Below are 21,045 nucleotides of genomic sequence, written 5' to 3'. Positions count from 1 at the left end.
GACGCTTGGATCCGAGTCGTTTTCACCAGCCCTCGCGGCCGTTTCCACTCACGAGGATGGTTGTTTTTCCTTTCCCCAGTGGAAGGTTTTTACCACTCGATCTCACTATACCGGTCTCCGTAATATATATTCCGGAGCAGGTCGTGAGCAGCCCTCGTGGCCTCACCTTCTTCTTTCCACTGCTCTCGGACACACTCCTCTGCGGGTGTGCGGTTCTGGTTCTTTCTCTTCTTCCTCTTTCTCTCTGCCGAGTGCTAAACTAGCCCAGCTGCTAGTTTGTTATGTATATTAGCAGAGCTGAGGAGCCGAGATTGGTGGCTCGCATTGTTTGGGGGGCTCGGCTGGATGGCGCAGACGAAGCTTATCGGATGGCGACACGCCTGCGACGGCAAGCGTTATGTCTAAACCAGGACTGGCTTGGCTAACCGGCTGGGTTAGCGGGTTGAGCTAGACTGTTCAGCTAGCCGGCTAGCTGTGGGTGTGCGAGTTGGCTCTCGCTGGTCTAGTGTGTGTGGGGAAAACGTCATCACCAAGGGCTACTCCAGTGAGATGACGGGTGCAAAAGCCCACACGCCGAGTGACAAAAGGTGGTGCAGTGATGGGCTAAGCGGCGAAACCTACCAAGAAGCTTCCTTCTTGACTAGAACAAACGAGCTACAAGACAATAGGAGGCGGTGGGCACTCTATAAAGCGAAGCTTGTTGGATACAAGGCAAATTCGAAGTGGGCACCGTTTTCAGCTATAAGACGCAGCGGAGCGGAGTGGCAGTGGGTGGGTGGTCTGCTGACCATTCAATACAAAGGTCCACACTACTATATCTAGAGAAGAATATGGCTTGTTGTGCAGTGCACATCCTAGAAGGATCTGCATCCGACGTGATCTCTACTATGCTATCAATAGCCGCCTAGGTTCCACCTGGGCTATGCAGGTTGGTAGATCATGCAAGCTCTTTGACCTAGCAGGATCTCCTGTATGTACTACACTTGACAAGCATCATGTCATGAGGATCCACTTTTGGAATCTCATTTACACTCATATTTACTCTGCACCATGTCCAAAAACTAACGGTCTCCACCGTCCTTGCTGCCACTTGCATTCGTTTCTCGAACTCCGAGCACGTTTGACGCGCGCTGTGGTAGCCAAACTTTAGCCTTGGGGATGGCGCCGCGGGAGCGCTAAGAGGCTACGGGCGTTAGACATCTGCTCCTAGGTGCCCTTGGCCACGATCTCTATCTATGAATAGTCTTTTCTTCGATTTCGTTGGCGGCTTTTCGCTTGCTCGTCGTTCCGCACTAAAACTTCTTCTTGGAATCGACTCTTCGAAGCACGATTGTAGCCACTGAAAGACAACCGTTGTTGTCCGTTATTCCACAGAAACATAATATGCGGTCGCGTCGGCCACCCGTCGGCTTGTCTTCAATTTCGAGCTTTTGAGCTACCCATCCACTGTGAGCATTCCGAGTTTGACTCCTCGAGCGACATGCGCCTGCTGTATCTGTGGCCTCTTCTCGCGCTCGTGGCCCTCGTTGCGGGCCAGACGACAGTCAACTGCCCGAATCCTCGTGTGCGCAAGGCCTGGAGCGCGTTTTCGCAGACCGAGAAGAGCACTTACATCGACGCTGTGAGCTTGGCGATGAAGAACGGGCTGCATCAACGCTTCGTCGAGGTCCACATGCACCCCGCGTCCGAGCGCGAAGCCCACGCGTGCATGTTCATCTACTGGCACCGTGCGTTCTTGCTCGCGTACGAAAACATGCTGCGGTCGCTTGGCGCGCAGTTTGCTTGCGTGACGCTTCCGTTTTGGGACTACCCACGCCTTGGCGCCAACTTTGCCGACCGGCAGTGTCGCAGTATGCTCGAATGCAGTGATCTCCTCCAGGACTTTGGTGGCTCCCTACCCCGAGGTAACAATTTCGCCGTGGTCTTTATCCCTTCATCCAACGAAACGCATAGACAGAAACGGTGTCCGCAGCCATACGGTGAGCGGTGTTTCGTTCAGGTCGGACAACTGCGTCTCGTCGCGCATGACCGAGAACTTTTGCGAGAGCACGGCCGCGTTCAACCGGAAGCAGTGTCTCGGCTGCATGCCCCGAAACGACTGGTCCCGGGCTCCCGTGCCGGCGGAAGTGAACCTTCAGAGCATCTACAACAGTGTTCTCGGCAACGGTCGCCAGACACTTGAAGGCGTCACGGCCGGCATCCAGTATGGCGCACACAGTACGCGCGGATCGAGATTTGCCCCTCTAATGGGGTTGCGTAGACATGGTACACGGCGCCCTCGGCTCTGTCATGGGCACGTTTGCGTCGCCCGCCGACCCTGTCTTCTACGCCCATCATGTACTATTGATTCAGCTCTCGATGGGCTCAAATTGACGTAAGCGCTAGACCATGATCGATGCGCTGCACACCGTCTACTACGATTGCGCTGTGCGCAATGCGGTGATCAGAGACCGCACGAGAGACCCTCGGACGTGGACGTCTTGCCGCAACTACTTTGGCAGGACGATCTTGCCCACCGACGTGATCATGATGCAAGTCTCGGGGAGAGGTAGGCCCGATCCTGGCGTGGCCAAGACGTGCGGAGAGTCCATGTCTAGACGGGAGATTTACATCGGTGTGGAACGCGGCCAACAACCCGCTCTACGACTTCTTCAAGGATCTGCCCCAACGGTACATTGATTACGCGGACACCCTCGGCATCGCCAAGCACCAGTACCAGTACACGTTTCAAGGCACCACACTCGCGGACATGAACACCCAGTGCTACCGCTTCCAGGCGACCAGGCGCTTGCTCGCTGAAGAGTCCGCAGGCTACCCGTCGCAAGCGTCCGTGTATGGCGTGGTGAAGGACCCGAAACAGTGCCTCGCGAAGCAAGCGAACTGGATGGCCGACGCGACGGCCCTCGCGTCCAAATTCTACAAGAACCCGAGCGACGTCAACAACCAAGTACAGATGATGCTATGCGTCTACTACAACGAATGCCTCGGCGGCGTCTTCGACTACTCTGATACGTTCAAGGAGAACTTCCGTGCCCTCGTCAAGCCGCCGTGCCGCCAAGTCATCGACGACCTGGCACGCAACGATTGTATCATTGGAGTCGTCGGCTGGGAAAAGGTGCTCCTGAAGTCCTATACGTGCAACAGCCCGTCCAGGGAGTTTGCGTGAGCGGTGCTAGGTGCACAAAGCCGCTGAAAATGGATTGCGTAGCCACTGCATAGTACCATGTATACTTTCGGGTGTAAAATGACCAACACGTCCTATTCAATGTATACGCTTGTAATACACGCTCGAGCGTCAGAGGTTTATCTTGCGTCAAAGGTGAAAGCAACGATAACTGAACGTTGAGGAAGAAAGCCACTTCCAGTGTGTGTCATAAGCAATCACTCTTTCAACTTGTAATGACAAATGTGAGTAAGCTTCCGTTTATACCACCACTTTTGGAAGCAGGCACGCCACGTAGTTTGATTGGCGAGTCGATCTTTTTGGAGTGATGGACGAAGATGGATTGCCATTCCGACATGCACTCTTCTCGTCGCCTGGTTTGCCGTCATTAACCAAATCGAACCACCGCATTTACACTACACGATGTGCACTGCCTCGCCTCCCGGCACAACGCCATCCAACTTAGATCGTGCGACGACCACCAGCCACAACGACGACCGTCCACACGATGGATGTCGCTGCAACCGCAAGAAACACAAGCACGGCTTTGCCACGTCCGCCCTTGTCGGCTACATACTTGGCTTCGCACTTCGCACGCTCTGCGCGTGGCTCGTGCCGCTCGGTCTCGCATGCGTTTTACTGCGCACGGTATACAGCCAAGACGTCGTCATTGTGCAATGGGGTGCGCTGTTCTCCAAGCTTCGCCAGTCGGAGCTCTACCGCAAGTTCAACGACTTCTGGTGCGCAAACGACAGCCTCGTTGTCATCAACTGGGACAAAGTCCATTCGTGGTTCAATCCCGAGACACACGTCCTTCACTTGAAGCTACCCGATGCGCCGTCCATGCCCGGCTTCCTCTTTGGGCTCGTTATTGCTTACAAGTGGTAAACTTCATCCACGCGATCAAGCTTTTGCTTCAGCATATTGTTTTATTCATTTAACAGTGGCGAGCATTCTCAGGGGGCAAAAGGCGTCATGCCCTCATTACTACCAGGACCTCGGGTGAGGTGCGGCGGGTATTCTCTTGGCTGGTATCTTCCGCCCATTCGTAAAAAGATCGTTTCGACGTCCTACAGGTGCAATACACCCATTATGAAGACATCGTTAGCGTTCGTTTTGGCCTTATTGTTATTTTGTAATTTCAGCACCCAGTTGATTGATGCCCGACATTGCTACAGTACTTGCGATCGAAAGAGAGGAAGGAAAACAAGTAGAACGTCGTATTTTGATGGGTTGTAGAATAGAACGTCGTCCAACTCCATGGACCCCTCCCAACCCCACACAAAACGTGCACTAAATCCTTCCCCACGACCCCAACCCTCCTCGTAGCCACGGCGTTCGAATCCCCGCAATATAGGGATACCAATGACGCCCTCATACAACCCAAAGTCCCAGGAAACATTTGGACGATGCTCTTATTTAAAAATTCCCTGAAAACAACGCTCGATTTGATTTTCCCACTTGCGATCCCGAGGCGTACGCCTCGAATCTACGGTATCCAGACGTGGCGGGGGATGCGTTGATGAGTTGGCACTAGGGAAAAATGTCAAAGGGTCGACCTTAGAGCTTCTCGACCACCTCAAGTAACCCTGTCATGTCTTGCTGTGTTCAAATGTAGAATCAGTTAGCGAAAAGTGCTAGAGCGTGCTGCTAGATTCGGGTGACGCCTTTCAGGTGCCTGTGGTGCTGGAGCTACCTAGATACAAAATGCACTAGTAGTTCACAGTTGGCGTTGTTGGCGTACTAGCACGATGCGATGGCCGAGCGGATTAGGTCGCAAGACCGCGTGACATGCTTTATTGCGACGCTGCGACCAAACCGGTGGGAAGGAAGGAGCATTGCGAGCTTGCCTATTGGCGAGGCAGGTCTCGTTGACCCCGTGTACTAGTGCCCAGTCAGATGTACATAAATGTAGATAGATGCATGTACTACTAGTACGTACTTTAAACGTTGTGGTAATATAAATCAATTACTATCTCTTCGCTTCTAAAACATCATGGACGGGCTGTTACATGAGTACCGTTTGAGAAGCAACGATTCCCAGCCTTCTACGCCAATCACGACATCGCCCCGCGCGAGGTCGTCGATGATGCTCTTGCAAGGCGGCTTGCCCGTCGCATGAAAACTGGTCTTGAATTCGTCCGAGTAGTCGAAGACTCCGCCGAGGCACTCGTTGTAGTAGACGCACAACATCATCTGGACTTGGAGGTTGACGTCCTTCGGGTCTGTGTAGAACTGGGCCGCAAGCCGTGTCGCGTCCTGGAGCCATGAGATCTCGGTGGAAACTTCGGTTGACGTCGACGCCTCGTTTGGTTCGTACAGGAACGACGTCACCGAGGGTTGGAACTGAGTGCACTGCTTGTTTATCTTGTCCAGCATGGTGCCCGTAAAGTTGTACGTGTACGAGTTTGCGCCAATCTTCGTTGTGTCCGTGTAGCCCGTGTAGAGCTTTGGGATGCCCGCGAAGTACGGGTTCAGCGGGTGGGACGACAACCACACCGATGCCGGCTGCGTTCCTGGTATAACCATGAAATTCTCCAGCATTCGATTCGCAATCCGTACCAGAGTTGCCCCCTTTCATCGCGATGACATCTGTCGGTAGGATCGTACGGCCCATGAGGTTGCGACACGAGCTCCACGTTCGCGCATCGGCGCCCTTGTTGATCGGCGGCTTGCTCGCCACGACGCAGTTGTAGTAGATGGTGTGCAGTGCGTCCGCCATGGCCTAAATCGACGTGAGGCGCAGAATCGCCAGACTCGCATACGTGGTGGGTGTAAAAGACCGGATCGGCCGGCGACGCAAACGTTCCCATGACAGCGTTTAGCACCGCGTGGACCATGTCTACGAAGAATTAGGTCCAAAATAAAAACACGCGGAACGTACTGTGCGTGCCATATTGCACACCGCTTGTGACGCCGGCAAGCGTTGGCGCCACGGTGCCCAAAATGTTGTTGTAGACACTGAGGACGTTGACATCCGGCGGCACGGCGACCCGCGACCAGTCGTTGCGCGGCATACAGCCGAGGCACGACTTGTTGATGAATGCCGACGTGCTTTGGCAAAAACTGGACGTCAGATTCGACTTGATGCAGTTGTCGGACTGGATAACCTCGCCATTGACCTTGTACGTCATGATACCCGCTGGCCCTAACCGCATTTATGATGCTCACGCAATGTAGATGTAGAGCACCGCACCTCGTGGAAGAGACCCGCCAAAGTCCTGGAGAAGGCTACCGCAGCTGAGCATGTTCTTGCAACTGCCCGCGATGAAGTTGGCGCCGATCGTGGCGTAGTCCCAGAACGGAAGGGTTACGCCGGAATACTGTGGACCGAGCGACCGCAGCATGTTCTCGTACGCAAGCAAGTACGCGCGGTGCCAGTAGAAGAAGAGGCAGCTGTGGGCTTCGCGCTCCGAGGACGGCTCCATGTGGACCTCCATGAAGCGGTGGTGGAGGCCCTTCTGCATCGCCAGCGCCACGGCAGAGATGTATGTGTCCTTCTCGACGCGCGAATATTGGCTCCACGCACGACGGACGCGCGGCGGCGAGGTCGTTTGGGTCGTCTCGGCCCACGCAACCGCAGCGATCACGAGCAGGATGGTGAGCAGATACGATGCACGCATGTTCGTGTCAATCCAATTGTGTCGTGCTCTTGCATTCGCTCGACTTGTTCGACGTTCATTGCGATCGAAGAAGAAGAAGAAGAATGCCAAATTGTTTCGAAAGGAAGGAGTCGCTGCTACCGGAATCGACCATTTAATTGGGCCTAGTATCGAGCGTTGCCGGTAAAACCATTTCTTCTATTGTTTCAAAATGTTAGTGTTGCGACCTTTTTTCTATTATTTTCAACGTTGGCATTCCAACCTTTGTCGACGCCACGATGCCCGATAATCACAAGACCCGTGAATGGATCGTTCACAATGTCACGAAAGGTTTCGAGTGCTTCTTCAAACTAATCGCCTCACGCTAACACTTGTTTTCCATAGACGCATGCTAAGTTTTGGTCAAGGGAATAAATAGTTATTCCCTTGGTTTTGGTCAAGAGTACATAAATAACCAGTTAAGTATGCACTCTTGGTTTTGGTACACACGCTAAGCGATTAGCGATGGCTCTTGCCTCGTGAAATGGAACATGTTATACCCACTGATTTAGGAGCAAAAGTTCATTCATTATGCAATATCTTTCGTGCGTGCACGAGCGGAGGGTTGTGAAAATCGTCGTCAAAATTGATGCCGTTGCTCTACAAGAAGAGCGCCGAAGCGCCGTTGCACGGGTACGTCTTGAGCATCGTACGCTCCCAGCCGGGCACGCCAATGACGGTGTTGCCGCCGGCAAGGTCGTCGACGATGCGCTTGCATGGAGGCTTCTTGGACACGTGGAAGTTGGTCTTGAACTCGTCCGAGTAGTCGAAGACGCCGCCGAGGCACTCGTTGTAGTACACGCACAGCATCATTTGCACTTGGTGTGTGATGTCGGAATCTTCCGTGTAGTAATTCGATGCGAGGATCGTCGCGTCGCGGAGCCACATGCTCTCCTTGGTGGCAGCCGCACTCGGCCGACCGCCGTCAGTGGTGAGAAGCACGGCGCCCGCGGGCTTGAACGCAGTGCACTGCTTGTTCATACCTTCCAACATCGTGCCCGTAAAGTTGTACTTGTACGAATACGCGCCGAGCTTGGTCGTGTCCGCGTACGGAAGGTACGTCTGCGGAATGCCCTGGAAGAACGGGTAGATCGGGTTGGACGTAGCCGTCCAGATCGACGCCGGCACCGTGCCTACGCCGTCGTTTTAAGACCATCGATCCACGTATCAAGTTGATACGATACCTGCTTCGCCAACCTTCATCGTGATCAAATCCGATGGCACAATCGTTTTGCCCGCAAAGTTGCGCGTCGTCGTCCACGTGCGGTCGTCGTCGTACGGGTTCTTGGGCGGCACCCCGCCCACGACGCAATTGTAGTAGATCGCGTGGAGCGCGTCGGTCGTGGCCTAAACACCGTCCGTCAACAACGCCCTGTGTATATATAGGCGCGGACATGGTGGGCGTAAAACACCGGGTCCGATGGCGACGCGAACGTGCCCATCGTCGAGTCGAGCACTGCGTGCACCATGTCTACTCAGCGACGCGTGAGATGATCGGCCACTTGACTTGGCGCGAGTACTGTGGGTGCCCCATTGGACGCCGGACGTGACTCCGTCGAGGTTGGGGGGCACGTCCCCGAGCACATTGTTGTAGATGCTGAGCGCGTTGACGTCCGGCGGCACGGCCGCCTTGGACCAATCGTTGCGAGGCATGCAGTTGAAGCATTTGTTGCTGTTGAACGCGGTCGAGTTTTGGCAAAAGTTTCTCGTCAGCGGCGACACGACGCAGTTGTCGGCTTGAAACACCTGCCCGTTCACGGTGAGCGTGTACGGACCCTTCGCCGCTACGCACGCTCGAGTCGTTACTCATTGCTCTCTCTCTGTGCAAGTAGAGTACCTTGTGGCAGCGACCCGCCAAAGTCCTTGAGGAGGGGACCGCAGTTCAGCATGTCGGTGCACTCACCAGAGATGAAGTTGGCGCCAAGCGACGCGTAGTCCCAGTACGGCAGCGTGATGCACGCAAACTGAGGGCCGAGCGACCGCAGCATGTTCTCGTACGCGAGCAAGTACGCGCGGTGCCAGTAGAAGAAAAAGCCTTCGTGCGCCTCGCTGTTGGACGCGGGCTCAATGTGGATCTCGACGAACCGGTGGTGATAGCCGCGCTTCATGCCCAGGCTCACGGCCTTGATGTACAAATCCTTGTCTGCTTGGCAGTACTGGCTCCACGCACGCCGAATACGGGGCGTCGGGCACGCTGCCGTGCCGATCTGGGCCGAAACGACGGTAGAGGCGATCTGGGCCGACACGACGGCAAGGGCGGTGGCGAGGAGGTACAGGTAGCGCATTGGTCGCAAATCGAGAAGTGCGATCGGAGTGCTCCGACGCAATGTCCTCGAACGACAACGTTGGCATCATATGGGGCATAGAAGGTTCGTTGATTTGTTCCTGGACAATCTGCGCTTTCATCGATTTCGAACGACGAATTAATCGAAATTGACGGTGTCGAAGATTATCGCGGATGACCGAAATTCTCTTGTTCTTTGTCGACGTTGCTACCCACCTTTTCCTGTTTGAGCCCGCGACGATCGCCGGCGCGCAGTGCAAGTCTCCTGGGTGGCCCAGCGCTTGAGCCCATCGTCGCGAGCGTCCATTTGAACGCTGCTCTATCCATCCGATGTCATCAGTGACGTCCCTCTTGAAGTGTATGCGGATCCGGAAGAAGATACACCAGCCTGGAAATGATTGCAAAAAAGATTCCGCGCCAATGACCACCAAGCGCGGCAAAGTCTCGATCTCGATAACCTTCGACGCACTCACCATTTATCGAACGTACTCGGCAGCACCGAGGCAATCGTTGTCAGTACCAGTCTCTCGGGGAAGCTTGAGTAGCTAGCCTCATCCTCTATCAATTATGCCTGTTGTCGATTCCTGACGCTCCGATACGTACTAGTACCGTCATAGCCACAGTGCACGTAGTAATAGTACAGTATTGTACATTCACCTTGACGTTGTGAAAGATCAGCGGTAATTGTTATCCAGCATTGTATAACAGTATCCACTGGTATGTTGCCGTGGGCAAGGATCTGTGTGTAATGTTGTGTTCGGTGTCGCGTCACGCAGTTGCTTTGGGGCAAGGCCGCCTTGCCGGCTCCATGACCAAGGCTCTACTATCTCTGTGCTCTACCGTCGCAATGCGATGCGTACCTCGTCAAAATGAAAACAATTTTGTCGCGTGGCGCCAATGCAATCGCTCTCTGCGCGCTCGCGGTGCCACGTGTGTGTGACGAGAAAATCAGGCTGGAAGCTCGTGAAAATCGCGCGGGGTGTGCGCTGGAGTGGCATCGCCGAGCGTCGATAGAAAGCTTTCCGCCTGCTGCGCCACCTCGCTCCTCTATTAGTGAGTGCGCAGGCAGCTGCGGCAGACTGCCATGGTCCTCGCGAGAGTCGCTGGCCAATCGGCGCGCGTTCTCAAAGTGGACGTTTTACATGTTGGGTTTGTAGGTCGGCGGAATAAAAATACGGCGCAATAAAATGAGCGGTGAATTTCCATTTCCAATTGGAGCGGATGCGACTGCGGCACCTGAAAATCCCCTTCTTCCTCGCGATCGTCGTCTCGCTCTGCTGCTGGTGCTTGCTCGTCGTGACCTTCACGGGCGCGCCGACGACGACGATCCGCAGCTCCAAGTCCTACTTCGCCGATGTGCTCAACCGCGCCCGCTTCCAGGTCCGCGACAACCAGCCACGTGCCAATGGCTCATGCCTCTGTAGAAGCAGATATCGCCGACGATGATGCAGCCGCAGAACCGCATGACACTGCCGCCCGCGCCGTACTGGCGAGTTAACAGCACCAAGACCGACTTCGAGTGCTTGGGCTGGCGACAGACAGGTCTGGCGCGCAGCATACCATCCAGTGCCATCTTGACAAGCACATGCTAGGCGGCTGTTCGCCCGATGGTCCGCGCGAAATGAACGAAGACAAGCCATGCGATGCCAAGATTGAAGCAGGTCCGTCGCGATATGCGAGGTACAATGGATGCATTGAGTGCTTAGGCACGTCGGGCTATTGCGAATCCATCCACCGCCCGTCCGGTCAAGTTGTGCGCAGCTTCCAGAGCACGTGCGATGGCATGAAGTACGGGTCTCACTTTACCTGTTCGCAGACAGGGTATGCTGCTTGTGCTCGGCGTTGGATGTTGACATTCTTGTCCAGGGAGTTTTTGACGTACGCCGACATGCCGCTGACGTACAAGGTGCGACTCTTTCAACTGCCCGTGAAGGTGTCGATCAAGAAGCGCTTCGACCTGTCGCGCGGCGTGGTCATGGCCGTGTACCCCAAGGTTATGAAAAGCGCGTATGCTGCGATCCGCCGGGTACCCTGCGTTGCCATTCAGCCGTTGGATTGCTAACTCAGTCCAGCTTCGGGACACGGGGTGCACACTTCCTGTGGAGCTCTGGATCCGCCTCGACGAAATGAAGCTCGACCACCCAGTGCTCAAGCTCCTGACCGACAAGGTACGCGTTTGTCTGCAGCGAGCGCAGTACGACGATGTATGACATGTAGTACAACTGCTTTGTGCGCGAGATCCTCGACGAGGCCGCCACCCATTTTTACGTCAAGCCGTACGCCGTGTACCACAGGTAACTTAGTCGGACCTGGCAGAGGCCCAACGAACGTGTGGCTGTTCTAGTGCATTTGACCAAGTGCTTTTGCTCGACTGCGACAACTTTGTGGCGGTGGACCCGACGTACCTCTTTGACACGCCCGAGTTCAAGGAAACAGGTATGTGCTCTGCCGCCTGCACGTCCAACGCGTCAAGCCAATTAGGCGCGATGTTCTGGCCGACTTTTGGAGCATGCGCAAGACGATTTTCAACATCCACAACAATTCGGTGCTCTGGGAACTCCTCGGCGTGCCGTTCGTCGACATGTTCGAGCAAGAGTCGGGCCAAGTGCTCGTTGACCGCACGGTGCGTGCTTTGCGAATTCCTGAAGAGTTGGTCGACGACGGCCGAGCGTAGATGAGCGCCGAGCCGCTGCGCAATCTCATGTTTTACAGCTTTCACGAGCCGCGCTTGATCGAGCTCTTGGACATGGCGTGGGGCGACAAGGACCTCTTCCGGTTTGCGTGGTACGATCGAGCGGCTCGTGGCCGTCTCGCAGCGTACGATACCATGATCTAGGCTGCGGGCCAACCAGCCTTTCCACATGATCCAAAAGCCGCCGGGGTCGGCCGGCGTCAAGCACGTCACGTACGTGAGCCACCGCGCGCGGCCTGTGTCATGGTTGTTGTTGTAGCTACGATCTCTTTTGCGGGCACACGATGGTGCAGCACGACCCGCAGGGCAACATTGTGTTTCTCCACCGCAACACGTACAAGCTCACCGGCTCGCCGGACGCGCCCCTCATTTGTACGTGTCTCTCGATCGGCCTCCATGACGACATGCTTCTGCAGGGGACCACATTCAGCAGTTCCGGCTGCCCGTGGCCGACGAGGCGTACGACGTGCGCGGCGCCAACGGCGGCGAAGTGTTCCCCGACTTCAAGCGGTAGGCGAGGAGCGATTGCGATGCTGTGGCAGTCATGCGCGTCGGCTTGTAGCTGTTTTGGCAAGGACACTGCGTACGAGCCCACGTTCCTCCTCACGCCGCTCAAGGACTTTGCCTTTGGCGACCTCGAGCCTTCGATCCTGCAGTATGCGCACGAGGCGTGGCTGCTCGTGCCCGACGAGACGGAGATGCCCGAAGGGCCGTAGAGTGACCCGAGATGATTTTAACCACAAGTAGACGCAATACACACACGCACGCCTCCTACGTCTCTGCAGCGTACAAGGCTACGGACGCGTCGTACGCCAGGAGCAGGCCCTTCTTGCGCGCCGGCTTGGGCGTCGGCGTTGCCATCCATCGGTGGTCGCAGCAGATGGCCTCTGGTCCGTCGGCGGCGGCGAGGCCGCAATTGTATTACCAATAAAATACGAGGTCCATTTGGAGAGGTCATTAAAAAACACTATACGGTGTTTGTATATGGACGAGGTTTTATGTTTTTAAAAAGGCGATGATAAAATGCATCGCGCTTCTCATTGGCCAAAAAGGCGCGCTGGGTTTCACTGGTTCGCAAGCATGTGGTGTTTAATGGTTGGTGCATGGCATGTTGGCGCCCGGAGCAGAGTCGAGTTCATTTTTTTCTTCCGCCCCCAAGAAAAGGTAAAGTGAGCTCTTGGATGGGCCGGCGCTGAGGTGCAAGTAGACACTACCATGGTTCAAGTGACCCCCGTCGTGAAGCGCCCGATCATCAAGAAGAAGATCACCAAGTTCAAGCGCCACCAGTCGAACCGCTTCAAGCGTGTGGCCGAGTCGTGGCGCAAGCCCAAGGGTATTGATGGCCGTGTCCGTCGCCGCTTCAAGGGCGCGATCCGCATGCCCAACGTCGGCTACGGCTCGAACTCGAAGACCAAGCACTTGTTGCCCAACGGCTTCTACAAGTTCACGGTCAAGAACGTCGCCGAGTTGGACATGCTCCTCATGCACAACCGCAAGTACTGCGCCGAGATCGCCCACAACGTCTCGGGCCGCAAGCGCAAGGACATCTTGACGCGCGCTGAGCAGCTCAACATCCGTGTCACGAACCCCAACGCCCGTGTCCGCGCCGAAGAAGCCGAGTAAGCTTTGTAGGAATGCACCATGGAACGAACGAGGAAGGATGCGACGCACGACGGCTCTTAGTGTGGACACCTTTTTTGCAGGGGTTAAGAAATTACCATCACATACACTTGGACCACGTTGTCGCCCCATCCGTCGCACTCGCAGCGCAGAACAGGCCGATGACAGAGCTCCTGGGCCGACGAGGAAACCACCGCCCTTGACACCCTGGCGCGATGTTTTGTTTCGTCTGCGCAAGTACCGCATCCTACTCAAGAAACTACCCCGGGTACCTGTAGTAAAGCCATCGCATTCGTTTCGCACTTGATACGTTGAAGACGAGCGCATTGCCTGCGATCTCTGTGCCTCTGAATTCATCCTGCAGAGTAGCCACTCTAGGCGGGAATGATTACCGCGCCGACTACAGTACAGGGCGTGGCGGGAGCAATCGTCTCTCTGGACCAAAACATTGACCGCGTCAGTGTCGTCACGCATACCAAGGAGGAAGAAATAGCTTCGCTGCAAGGCTTTCGTGGCCCGCATGCAAGCCTCGGTGCCCCCTGCGCACCCCTCTGCACATTTATCGACACGTGGTGGCCAGCGAATGGATTTCAGCGCTGCCTTGACACTGGTAGCAGAGTGGAGCAGAGCTTTAGAGTAGGCGACGCATGCCCTGAGCTCGACGCCAATGCTCAACTCGGCTTGTCCAGCGAGCCTCGTCGCATGCTCGACCTGTCCGCCCTTGAATATTCCCTTGCCGCCCTTGACGCTCCGTCCACTGGCGCGCTAGATGACCGAGGATGGTGCTTTTCATTGGCTATAATGATTGCGATAATATATTGCATCGCCCAAAACACATACATTTACCAAGATAATGTGTTGAGGTTGGAAGGAATAAAAATACGCCGGATAATGATTGGTGAGGACCTGAGCTAAGATTGCATTTGCTGCTCAAGCACCATGTCGTCGTCGGATGATGAAGCCCCGGAGCAGGTCTCCATGGCCGTGGCCAAGACCCAGGTAGACACGCTGCATGGGTCAAGAACGCTGGTGCTAACGACGCCTCTTTTGCGCAGGCCATCGAGTCTCGTGCATCTGAAAAGCAAGCACGCGCCTCGGCCAAGGCCACAGCAGCGCTCAAGCGCAAGCGGTACGTGGCCAGTTCCTTCCTGCAGTACATGACGAATTCACGCTCTAGTCAGCCCAAGAAGAAGGAGGAGCCCGTGATCGAAGCCTTGCCCGACGATGTCCTAGCGGCCGTAAGCGCAACGAGATTCCAGCGCATGCGATGCTCACCCGCTCTCTCGCAGGTCGCCGCGGCGCAGGACGAGCCCAGTGCCGATGCGGACGAAGAGCAGGAGGAAGAAGTGGTCGTCAACCCCAAGAAGACCAAGAAGACCAAGAAGAACTCGCACACGCGCCGCTTTGGCAACATCGAAGTCACCACGGTCGCGGCCCTTGTACGTACATGAAATTCCTCACTCGATACATGTACCGACCGTTGTTGTGCTCGTAAAGGAGGAAGAAGCGGCGCCCGTGACGGACTCGATCGCAAAGTTCATTGAGCTCCGCTCGGCGCCCACCGCAAGCGCGCGAACGACAGCAAGGCGCTTCTCAAGCCCGTTGTGAACAGCCGATTGATGAAGGCCAAGGCCAAGAGCAAGGCTTAAAAACGACGTAGATGCAACGTAGATGCGTACCTCTGCGCACTGCGACTTATATACAAACGACTTCTTTTTTTCTACGCAATCGTCTCACCACCCAGGCGTTTGCTACATCGCCTCCTCAAAATATGCTATCTATCATAATACGAAAGGGTTTCAGCGACCGTTGGCGTGAAACCTAACGGGTACAATGGCCGACGCCGGAGCGACGACGAGCACGCTCTTGCCGGGGCAGGACCCCGTCGTCACCGAGGCTGCGCTGCGCTACAGCCAGGAGATTCAGGCCCTCGTGCCAACGCTGCCGGACGAGATGGGCCTCTTCCGCCAGGAGGTCGAGAAGATGCTCAACGCGCTCACCAAGTCGCAGGAGAGTGAGCAGCGCCTCGTGCGCCGGACGCGGGAGATCGTACACGAGATTGGGACCAACCAAGACAAGTACGCGCGGGACAAGGAAGAGGAGCTCGAGGCGTACAACTACAAGAAGAAGGTCCAGGTCGAGATTGAAGTCATGTGGGGCCAGGTCGCCAACTCGCACAAGATCGAGACCGAGAAGCAGGCAAAGCTCAACGATCTCCGGACAAGTATCGCGATGCTCGAAGAGGAGCTCAAGAACGGGTCCGGCTGGAGCGAAGCGCAGGAAGAAGCAATGGCCAAGCTCAAGCGGCAGCGGGCCGACGGTGCCCGCGAGGTGGACACCAAGACGACCGAGCTGCAGCAAGTGCGGATGCAGGTGAACGCACTTCACGCGCTCGTGACGGAGGCCGAAGAGGAGCAGTTCCGTCTTGACGAGGCCCTCGCACGCGCCAACGAGGACGTTGCGGAGCGCAAGAGCTCGGCCGATAAGGAGACGCGGCGAAAGTTTGTGCTGGAGAAGCAGCTCAAAGCTCTCAAGTCGGAGGCCGAGCTTCTCAACGCCGAGCACAAGCGCAAGGTGGGCCAAGTCAAGGACGGCGAAGCTGTCTTGAAACAAGTACTACGAAGCTAGCATGCGAATCCGAGTCGATCCATCGAGTAGAAAGAGACGCAGCTGCGCGAGTCCAAGGCCCGAATGGAGAAGTACCTCAAGCAGTACGACGTTCTGTACCGCTCGACGCACCAGTTCACCGAGGCCATGGAGTCGCAGTGGCAAAAGTCCGTTCTCGTTCGTCGCGGAACCATCACAACGCTCTTTTAGAAACCAAGAAATCTTGGCGATGAACAACCACATGGAGACCGAGGTCGCGACGAAAGAGGACGTGATCGCCAAGCTCGTTACCGAGTGCACCAAGATTGAAGCGCTTGTCGAGCTCACGAAGGAAAAGATCGCTGACGTCAATGCCGCCAAAGGTATTGCCACAAATCAACTCGCCAATGAATTTCTTTCGAATTGTAGCCAAGGTCGACGCGAAGCGAGACACGTGTAAACTCGCGTTGAACGAGCTCGAAAACGTGACGATGGAGGTCGAACGCAAGCAAGGCGAGGCCGTTCGGAAGACGCTCGACGACCTCATTCGGCAGCGCGAGCTCGTGAATAAGATGCTCGTTCGCGCCGCCGACACATCCCAAGGCACGCACGACCTCATCAAGATCCAGGAGAACACGATGAAAAACCTCGAAAATGAAATCAGCGGGTACCGGCAAAGCGTCAAGAAACAGCGGTACTCATATAATACTCCTTCGTCATGGCCAAATCCGATGTAGGGACATGATCCAGCAGCTCGTGGCGGACCGCGATCGGTACGACAAGGAGGCTGAAGCCGCCAACAAAAAGTACCGCACCGCCCTCGAGGAGGCCAAGCTGCAGGACCTTCAAGTAGGCAATGACATTCATGTGCAATCGCCACCCTGCGGTAGGTTGTTTCGCTTCAAGACAAGATCAACGAAGGCGAAGCGCGGCTCAAGCAGCAGCAAAATTTGTACGAAGCCGTGCGCAGCGACCGCAACCTGTACAGCAAGAGTCTCATCGAGTCGCAAGAAGAGATCGCGGACATGAAGCGAAAATTCAAAATCATGAACCACCAAATCGAACAACTCAAGGAAGAAATCACGACAAAAGACCATTCGCTCGTGAAAGAGCACTTTGACCACCACAAAGTGGACAAAGTATGTCCATTCCCCACAGCATTGCTCGGCGGTAGGATCAAAAGCGTGTAGGACAAAGAAACGCTCAAGGCGGAGCTCACCCGCATCAAGAAGCAGATCCAGAGCTCGGAGCAAATCATTACGAATCAGGTACTTTTGTACCCGCGGGCATTGATGCTCAAGACTGTATTTGGTGAATGCAGGAGCAAGAAATCTCCAAACTGGCTTCCATTATCCAAGAGGCCGACGACGAGCGGCAGCGGCAGCTCAAAGAGTACAACGCAGTCATCAACGACCGCGACAACCTTCGTGCACAGCTCATTCTGCGCAAGTACGTTCCACGCCATCCGTTCCATATCCATTCACGGTCACATTTAGTGAGGAGCTCAAGTCACTCTATGAAAAGATCAAGATCCAAAAGTCCACGCTCAACATTGGCCAGGCTCAGTACGCCGAGCGCGTCAAAGAAGTTCGCGCGCTGGAGACGCGCGTCTTGGACCTCATGGCCGAGCACAAAAAGACGGAAGATCAAATTTCGTGCACGGGGTACGACGAGGCACGTGCCTCCACCACCAACAGGGGTTTTGTAGCGACCTCAAGAGCGAATTACTTCGACTCGAACGCGACTTGCTCCAAGAACGCACCAAAATCAAAGCCCTCTCAGAGGTCCACTGCCATCCACGATTTACCTCCTTTCGAAACGAATTGTAGGAATTGGACCACCCCATGAACGTGCACCGCTGGCGCAAGCTCGAGGGCAGTGACCCCAAACGCTTTGACATGGTACGGACCTTCGCGCTGGGCAATGTTGCCAGATCCTTCTGCCGTAGATCCGCAAAATTCAAGTGCTGCAGAAAACTCATCAAAAAGTCCGAGGAGGCGTGTATGAAGGGTACGTTGTCTAGATGTGGCTCGGCACTTATTTGGATGTCTAGATTTGCTCATTGTCGAGAAAGAAAAGCTGTATGTCGAGCTCAAGAACGTGTTGGCGCGCCAGCCAGGACCCGAAGTCGCCGAACAGCTTCTGGTCTACCAAGACAACCTCAAGAAGAAGCAAGCCCAAATGAAAAGTACCCATGGCTTCGCGATCACAAGAGACGACTCACTGCGACTAGATATGGAGAACGAACTCGATATGTACAAGGCCCAAGTCCGCGAGTACAAGCACGATCTCCAGCGCATCGACAAGGAGATGCTCAAACTCAAAGAAACGTGGCTCCACAAAGTCCGCGCCGAAGCCAACGAGCTCCCCGTGGACCCCGAAATGGACGACGTCGAGCCACCAGAGCAAAGCAGCAACCAAGGGTTGGCTGTCCCACACCACAGTTTGAAATCGAATGAAACGCGTCTGTGTCGTAGGGCAGAGCGACCAGCACCACCAGCCGTACCGAGCCCGCTCGACGAATCTATGTTTGCCCTAGGCAAATAGATGTGCTTGCATGTAGTACTATCAAGGTTACTAGTACTATCGATTCCACACGACGACGAGGTACTTGTGCAAATTGCCCCGAAATCAGGATCAAACCCGCATTACTTGCAAACGATATCTCGCGAATTTGACCTCTTGCAATGGGTGAAAATTTAGGAGAAGAATGGAAATATAGTGGCTGTCAATGATGGCAGGGAGGTCTCGAGCTTTTCGATCAACCTCAATTTGTTAGGTCAAATATTCAATGTATTTGTATCGTCGAATAATGGTATGAGACATGGAAGTGACACAATGGCCGAGTGGTCTAAGGCGCTGGATTTAGGCTCCAGTCTTCGGGCGTGGGTTCAAATCCCACTTGTGTCATCGTTTTCTGTTTTATTGATGGGGAGGAACGGACAGTTGGACAATTCAACAGGGTTTTTTGACGATATGCAGTAGTAGTATGATTTAAGGATCCTAAACGATTCTTTTGTACCGACCTCGTATGCGCAGTGCATGTACTATTCGGTTTTGGGCACGACCAACGACATCGCTACATGTATTACATGCAAGACTTAGTGCTGCTGCCCGTTTCTTTTTCGCCCCGTCTGAGGCGCCTCGCTATTGAGGCCGCACCACGCTCACGTCCTGCACCGCGACCCCCAGTCGCTGACGCCGTCTCAGTCGCTGGATTCTCTCGAGGACCTCAACAAACTGCGTAGCTTTGCCTCCGATCGCGACGCCTGGAAGATGGGCATGTCGATATGGACCGCACTCACGGCACACCGGTTTGCCACCAGGTAAGCCGGGCTCAAATCCCGGCGACCCTTACTTTCTCACGTGAGATAACCGTTGCAAGTCCAATGCAAACTCGTACGGATGTGACGCTGCAGTGCAGTGGATAGATGATGTGCGTGACAGGAATCAATCATGTAATGCATATGATTGGCCAGTTACGTTTGATCCATCCGCTGAAACCGACACCACTCCGACACCATTATCCGGATGCAACTCTGAGGTTAAAAACACCCAACTTGACGGCGCGCCGCGCGACTGTACCGTACTCGAATCCTACTAGCAACGGAAAAAGACACCCAGTGCAGCGAAATTGCTGGTCGTGGGAAGCTGATCGCGGGGCCGTGACAGACAGGCTCAACTGACTGACTGGCCCGTTGGCGCACGACCTCGAAGTGACGTATAATTTCTCACGTCGTTTTTCACGGCGTGAAATTCAGCCTTTCTTCATACGCCAGATGGCAGATCGCGTTGCTTTCGACAGCTCAGCTCTCGTGTGTCAACCTTGCATTTCAGAAGTGGCAAGCTCCACCGTTTTGAACAGAAGGATCGCCAAGCGCTACGAAAATTGCCTTGCACCTGGAGAAGGCAGCTGAGTGTTTGCTTGCCGAATTCCAAAGGGCTGGTCGGCGGCACTGGTCAGCTGAATACATAGGCGGCTATGTATGCAGTGCCTCTACACTGTACTCGTGACACGACAACAGCCACTCCGAGTTAAAAAATGAAATCTTGTTGCGATTGAAGTAGCCATCCCAAGTACGCTCAGTTCTGTTCTCAGTCGCGCCCACTGCGCGTGCTATTCCGCGTACCTGCATCCACGCCTTGTCCTACAAGCGCCGGGTCACCGCAGGCGTCGTTGCTGACGCCTCGTTCCCACGCTTGCAGGAGCAAAATAAATTCAATGGACCGCTTTTTGCAGCAGCGAAGTTCGCACATAAAAAACGCTCGCGTCGGCGCCGGCTGCTGGGGCCGAAGTTCGAAGCCGCATACAAAGCGCGAGTGTGGGGTCGACAACGTTGAGGCGCACCCGTGAGTCACGGGCCCGTCCACCGCGCGATTGGCCGTGGGTTCAATAGCATGGAGCCCAGTCAGTTCGGGGGCGCCAACCACACCGCCTCAAATCGCGACTCACCCCTCGTTACGAAGTCGATACCATGAGCACCATCCCGGACGAAGCCGAACTCATTGCGGCCGTGCAGCAAGTGCTCGCGGAGAACCCCGAGTTTGGCGCCAAGCGCATCGCGGCGACCGTCAAGGAAGCCAACGACTGGCAGGTGGGCGAAAAGCGAGGTACGACTTTGGTGTATATTTGAGTGGATGTGAAAAAGACCGGCGCAGCTGACGAGTGATATCCTCCTCTTCCTTAGTCGCCAAGCTCCTCAAGAAGCATTCTGTGATTTCCCCGCCGTCGCCGAAAATGGACACCAACCAGGAAGACCAAGTCGTCGTGCAAGTCGACACCAAGATCGTCGAGCAAGAAGCCGTCCCTGAAGTCGCTGAAGAAGCCGCCGTCGAGGAGCCTGTCGTTGAGGAAGAGGCCGCCGTCGAGGAACCCGCCGTCGAGGAGCCTGCCGTCGTCGAGGAAGCTGTCGTCGAGGAAGCTGTCGTCGAGGAAGCTGTCGTCGAGGAAGCTGTCGTCGAGGAAGAGGCTGCCGTCGAAGAAGCTGCCGTCAGGAAGCTGTCGTCGAGGAAGCCGCCGTCGAGGAAGAGGCTGCGTCGTCGAGGAAGCTGTCGTCGA

At 55.2% G+C, this 21,045-nt stretch overlaps 8 protein-coding genes and 1 non-coding gene across 9 annotated transcripts; 7 read left to right on the top strand and 2 right to left on the bottom strand.

Moving 5' to 3' along the window:
• Positions 1–1,480: 1,480 nt before the first annotated feature.
• On the top strand, positions 1,481–3,166 carry SPRG_12328 (hypothetical protein; the record flags this gene model as incomplete). The annotated part of the gene is made up of 5 exons (XM_012351689.1): positions 1,481–1,904; positions 1,954–2,217; positions 2,261–2,337; positions 2,386–2,548; positions 2,598–3,166. 5 exons carry the CDS (start codon positions 1,481–1,483, stop codon positions 3,164–3,166), a joined length of 1,497 nt encoding a protein of 498 aa, XP_012207079.1.
• A 399-nt stretch (positions 3,167–3,565) lies between these two features.
• SPRG_12327 (hypothetical protein) lies at positions 3,566–4,072 on the top strand. The gene has a single exon (XM_012351688.1). The coding sequence runs from the start codon at positions 3,587–3,589 to the stop codon at positions 4,049–4,051; it is 465 nt and encodes a 154-aa protein (XP_012207078.1). The 5' UTR covers positions 3,566–3,586; the 3' UTR covers positions 4,052–4,072.
• A 1,077-nt stretch (positions 4,073–5,149) lies between these two features.
• SPRG_12326 (hypothetical protein) lies at positions 5,150–6,786 on the bottom strand (the record flags this gene model as incomplete). The annotated part of the gene is made up of 5 exons (XM_012351687.1): positions 5,150–5,679; positions 5,726–5,888; positions 5,929–6,005; positions 6,048–6,311; positions 6,360–6,786. 5 exons carry the CDS (start codon positions 6,784–6,786, stop codon positions 5,150–5,152), a joined length of 1,461 nt encoding a protein of 486 aa, XP_012207077.1.
• A 526-nt stretch (positions 6,787–7,312) lies between these two features.
• Positions 7,313–9,100, bottom strand: SPRG_12325 (hypothetical protein). The gene is made up of 5 exons (XM_012351686.1): positions 8,642–9,100; positions 8,325–8,588; positions 8,199–8,275; positions 7,989–8,151; positions 7,313–7,937 (listed from the first exon to the last, which is right to left on the bottom strand). The coding sequence occupies exons 1-5, from the start codon at positions 9,087–9,089 to the stop codon at positions 7,405–7,407; spliced, it is 1,485 nt and encodes a 494-aa protein (XP_012207076.1). The 5' UTR covers positions 9,090–9,100; the 3' UTR covers positions 7,313–7,404.
• A 1,209-nt stretch (positions 9,101–10,309) lies between these two features.
• Positions 10,310–12,496, top strand: SPRG_12324 (hypothetical protein; the record flags this gene model as incomplete). The annotated part of the gene is made up of 13 exons (XM_012351685.1): positions 10,310–10,468; positions 10,513–10,630; positions 10,681–10,749; positions 10,795–11,114; positions 11,161–11,256; positions 11,306–11,382; positions 11,433–11,528; positions 11,570–11,711; positions 11,763–11,872; positions 11,925–11,993; positions 12,040–12,152; positions 12,197–12,290; positions 12,343–12,496. 13 exons carry the CDS (start codon positions 10,310–10,312, stop codon positions 12,494–12,496), a joined length of 1,617 nt encoding a protein of 538 aa, XP_012207075.1.
• Positions 12,497–12,873: 377 nt separating this feature from the next.
• On the top strand, positions 12,874–13,531 carry SPRG_12323 (hypothetical protein). Its single transcript, XM_012351684.1, has 2 exons — positions 12,874–12,944; positions 12,988–13,531. Exons 1-2 carry the CDS (start codon positions 12,884–12,886, stop codon positions 13,401–13,403), a joined length of 477 nt encoding a protein of 158 aa, XP_012207074.1. The 5' UTR covers positions 12,874–12,883; the 3' UTR covers positions 13,404–13,531.
• A 783-nt stretch (positions 13,532–14,314) lies between these two features.
• Positions 14,315–15,128, top strand: SPRG_12322 (hypothetical protein). Its single transcript, XM_012351683.1, has 5 exons — positions 14,315–14,399; positions 14,456–14,529; positions 14,578–14,638; positions 14,690–14,839; positions 14,898–15,128. Exons 1-5 carry the CDS (start codon positions 14,340–14,342, stop codon positions 15,006–15,008), a joined length of 456 nt encoding a protein of 151 aa, XP_012207073.1. The 5' UTR covers positions 14,315–14,339; the 3' UTR covers positions 15,009–15,128.
• Positions 15,129–15,233: 105 nt separating this feature from the next.
• SPRG_12321 (hypothetical protein) lies at positions 15,234–18,533 on the top strand (the record flags this gene model as incomplete). The annotated part of the gene is made up of 15 exons (XM_012351682.1): positions 15,234–16,013; positions 16,059–16,174; positions 16,218–16,369; positions 16,416–16,680; positions 16,724–16,835; positions 16,877–17,125; positions 17,177–17,254; positions 17,308–17,435; positions 17,483–17,650; positions 17,695–17,770; positions 17,816–17,887; positions 17,951–17,996; positions 18,040–18,174; positions 18,220–18,409; positions 18,464–18,533. 15 exons carry the CDS (start codon positions 15,234–15,236, stop codon positions 18,531–18,533), a joined length of 2,637 nt encoding a protein of 878 aa, XP_012207072.1.
• Positions 18,534–18,818: 285 nt separating this feature from the next.
• Positions 18,819–18,896, top strand: SPRG_30174. The gene has a single exon. It is a non-coding gene; the product is annotated as a tRNA-Leu (tRNA).
• The last annotated feature ends 2,149 nt before the right edge of the window (positions 18,897–21,045 follow it).

Source organism: Saprolegnia parasitica (genome assembly GCF_000151545.1).
Source record: "Saprolegnia parasitica CBS 223.65 unplaced genomic scaffold supercont2.84, whole genome shotgun sequence".
In the NCBI taxonomy this organism is placed as follows: domain Eukaryota; phylum Oomycota; class Saprolegniomycetes; order Saprolegniales; family Saprolegniaceae; genus Saprolegnia; species Saprolegnia parasitica.
Note: the sequence above shows the minus strand (reverse complement) of the source record. Positions and strands in the feature narration are given on the sequence as shown.

Excerpts from the sequence above, each read along its gene's own strand:
- SPRG_12325 (XM_012351686.1), bottom strand. The coding sequence starts at position 9,089 with ATGCGCTACCTGTACCTCCTCGCCACCGCCCTTGCCGTCGTGTCGGCC. Across the intron at positions 8,589-8,641 it reads TGGCGGGTCGCTGCCACAAG|CGGCGAAGGGTCCGTACACG; the intron begins GTACTCTACTTG and ends GAGCGTGCGTAG. Across the intron at positions 8,276-8,324 it reads CGTCCAATGGGGCACCCACA|ACATGGTGCACGCAGTGCTC; the intron begins GTACTCGCGCCA and ends GTCGCTGAGTAG.
- SPRG_12322 (XM_012351683.1), top strand. The coding sequence starts at position 14,340 with ATGTCGTCGTCGGATGATGAAGCCCCGGAGCAGGTCTCCATGGCCGTG. Across the intron at positions 14,400-14,455 it reads TGGCCGTGGCCAAGACCCAG|GCCATCGAGTCTCGTGCATC; the intron begins GTAGACACGCTG and ends TCTTTTGCGCAG. Across the intron at positions 14,639-14,689 it reads CCGACGATGTCCTAGCGGCC|GTCGCCGCGGCGCAGGACGA; the intron begins GTAAGCGCAACG and ends GCTCTCTCGCAG.
- SPRG_12327 (XM_012351688.1), top strand. The coding sequence starts at position 3,587 with ATGTGCACTGCCTCGCCTCCCGGCACAACGCCATCCAACTTAGATCGT.
- SPRG_12323 (XM_012351684.1), top strand. The coding sequence starts at position 12,884 with ATGGCATGTTGGCGCCCGGAGCAGAGTCGAGTTCATTTTTTTCTTCCG. Across the intron at positions 12,945-12,987 it reads TCTTCCGCCCCCAAGAAAAG|ACACTACCATGGTTCAAGTG; the intron begins GTAAAGTGAGCT and ends AGGTGCAAGTAG.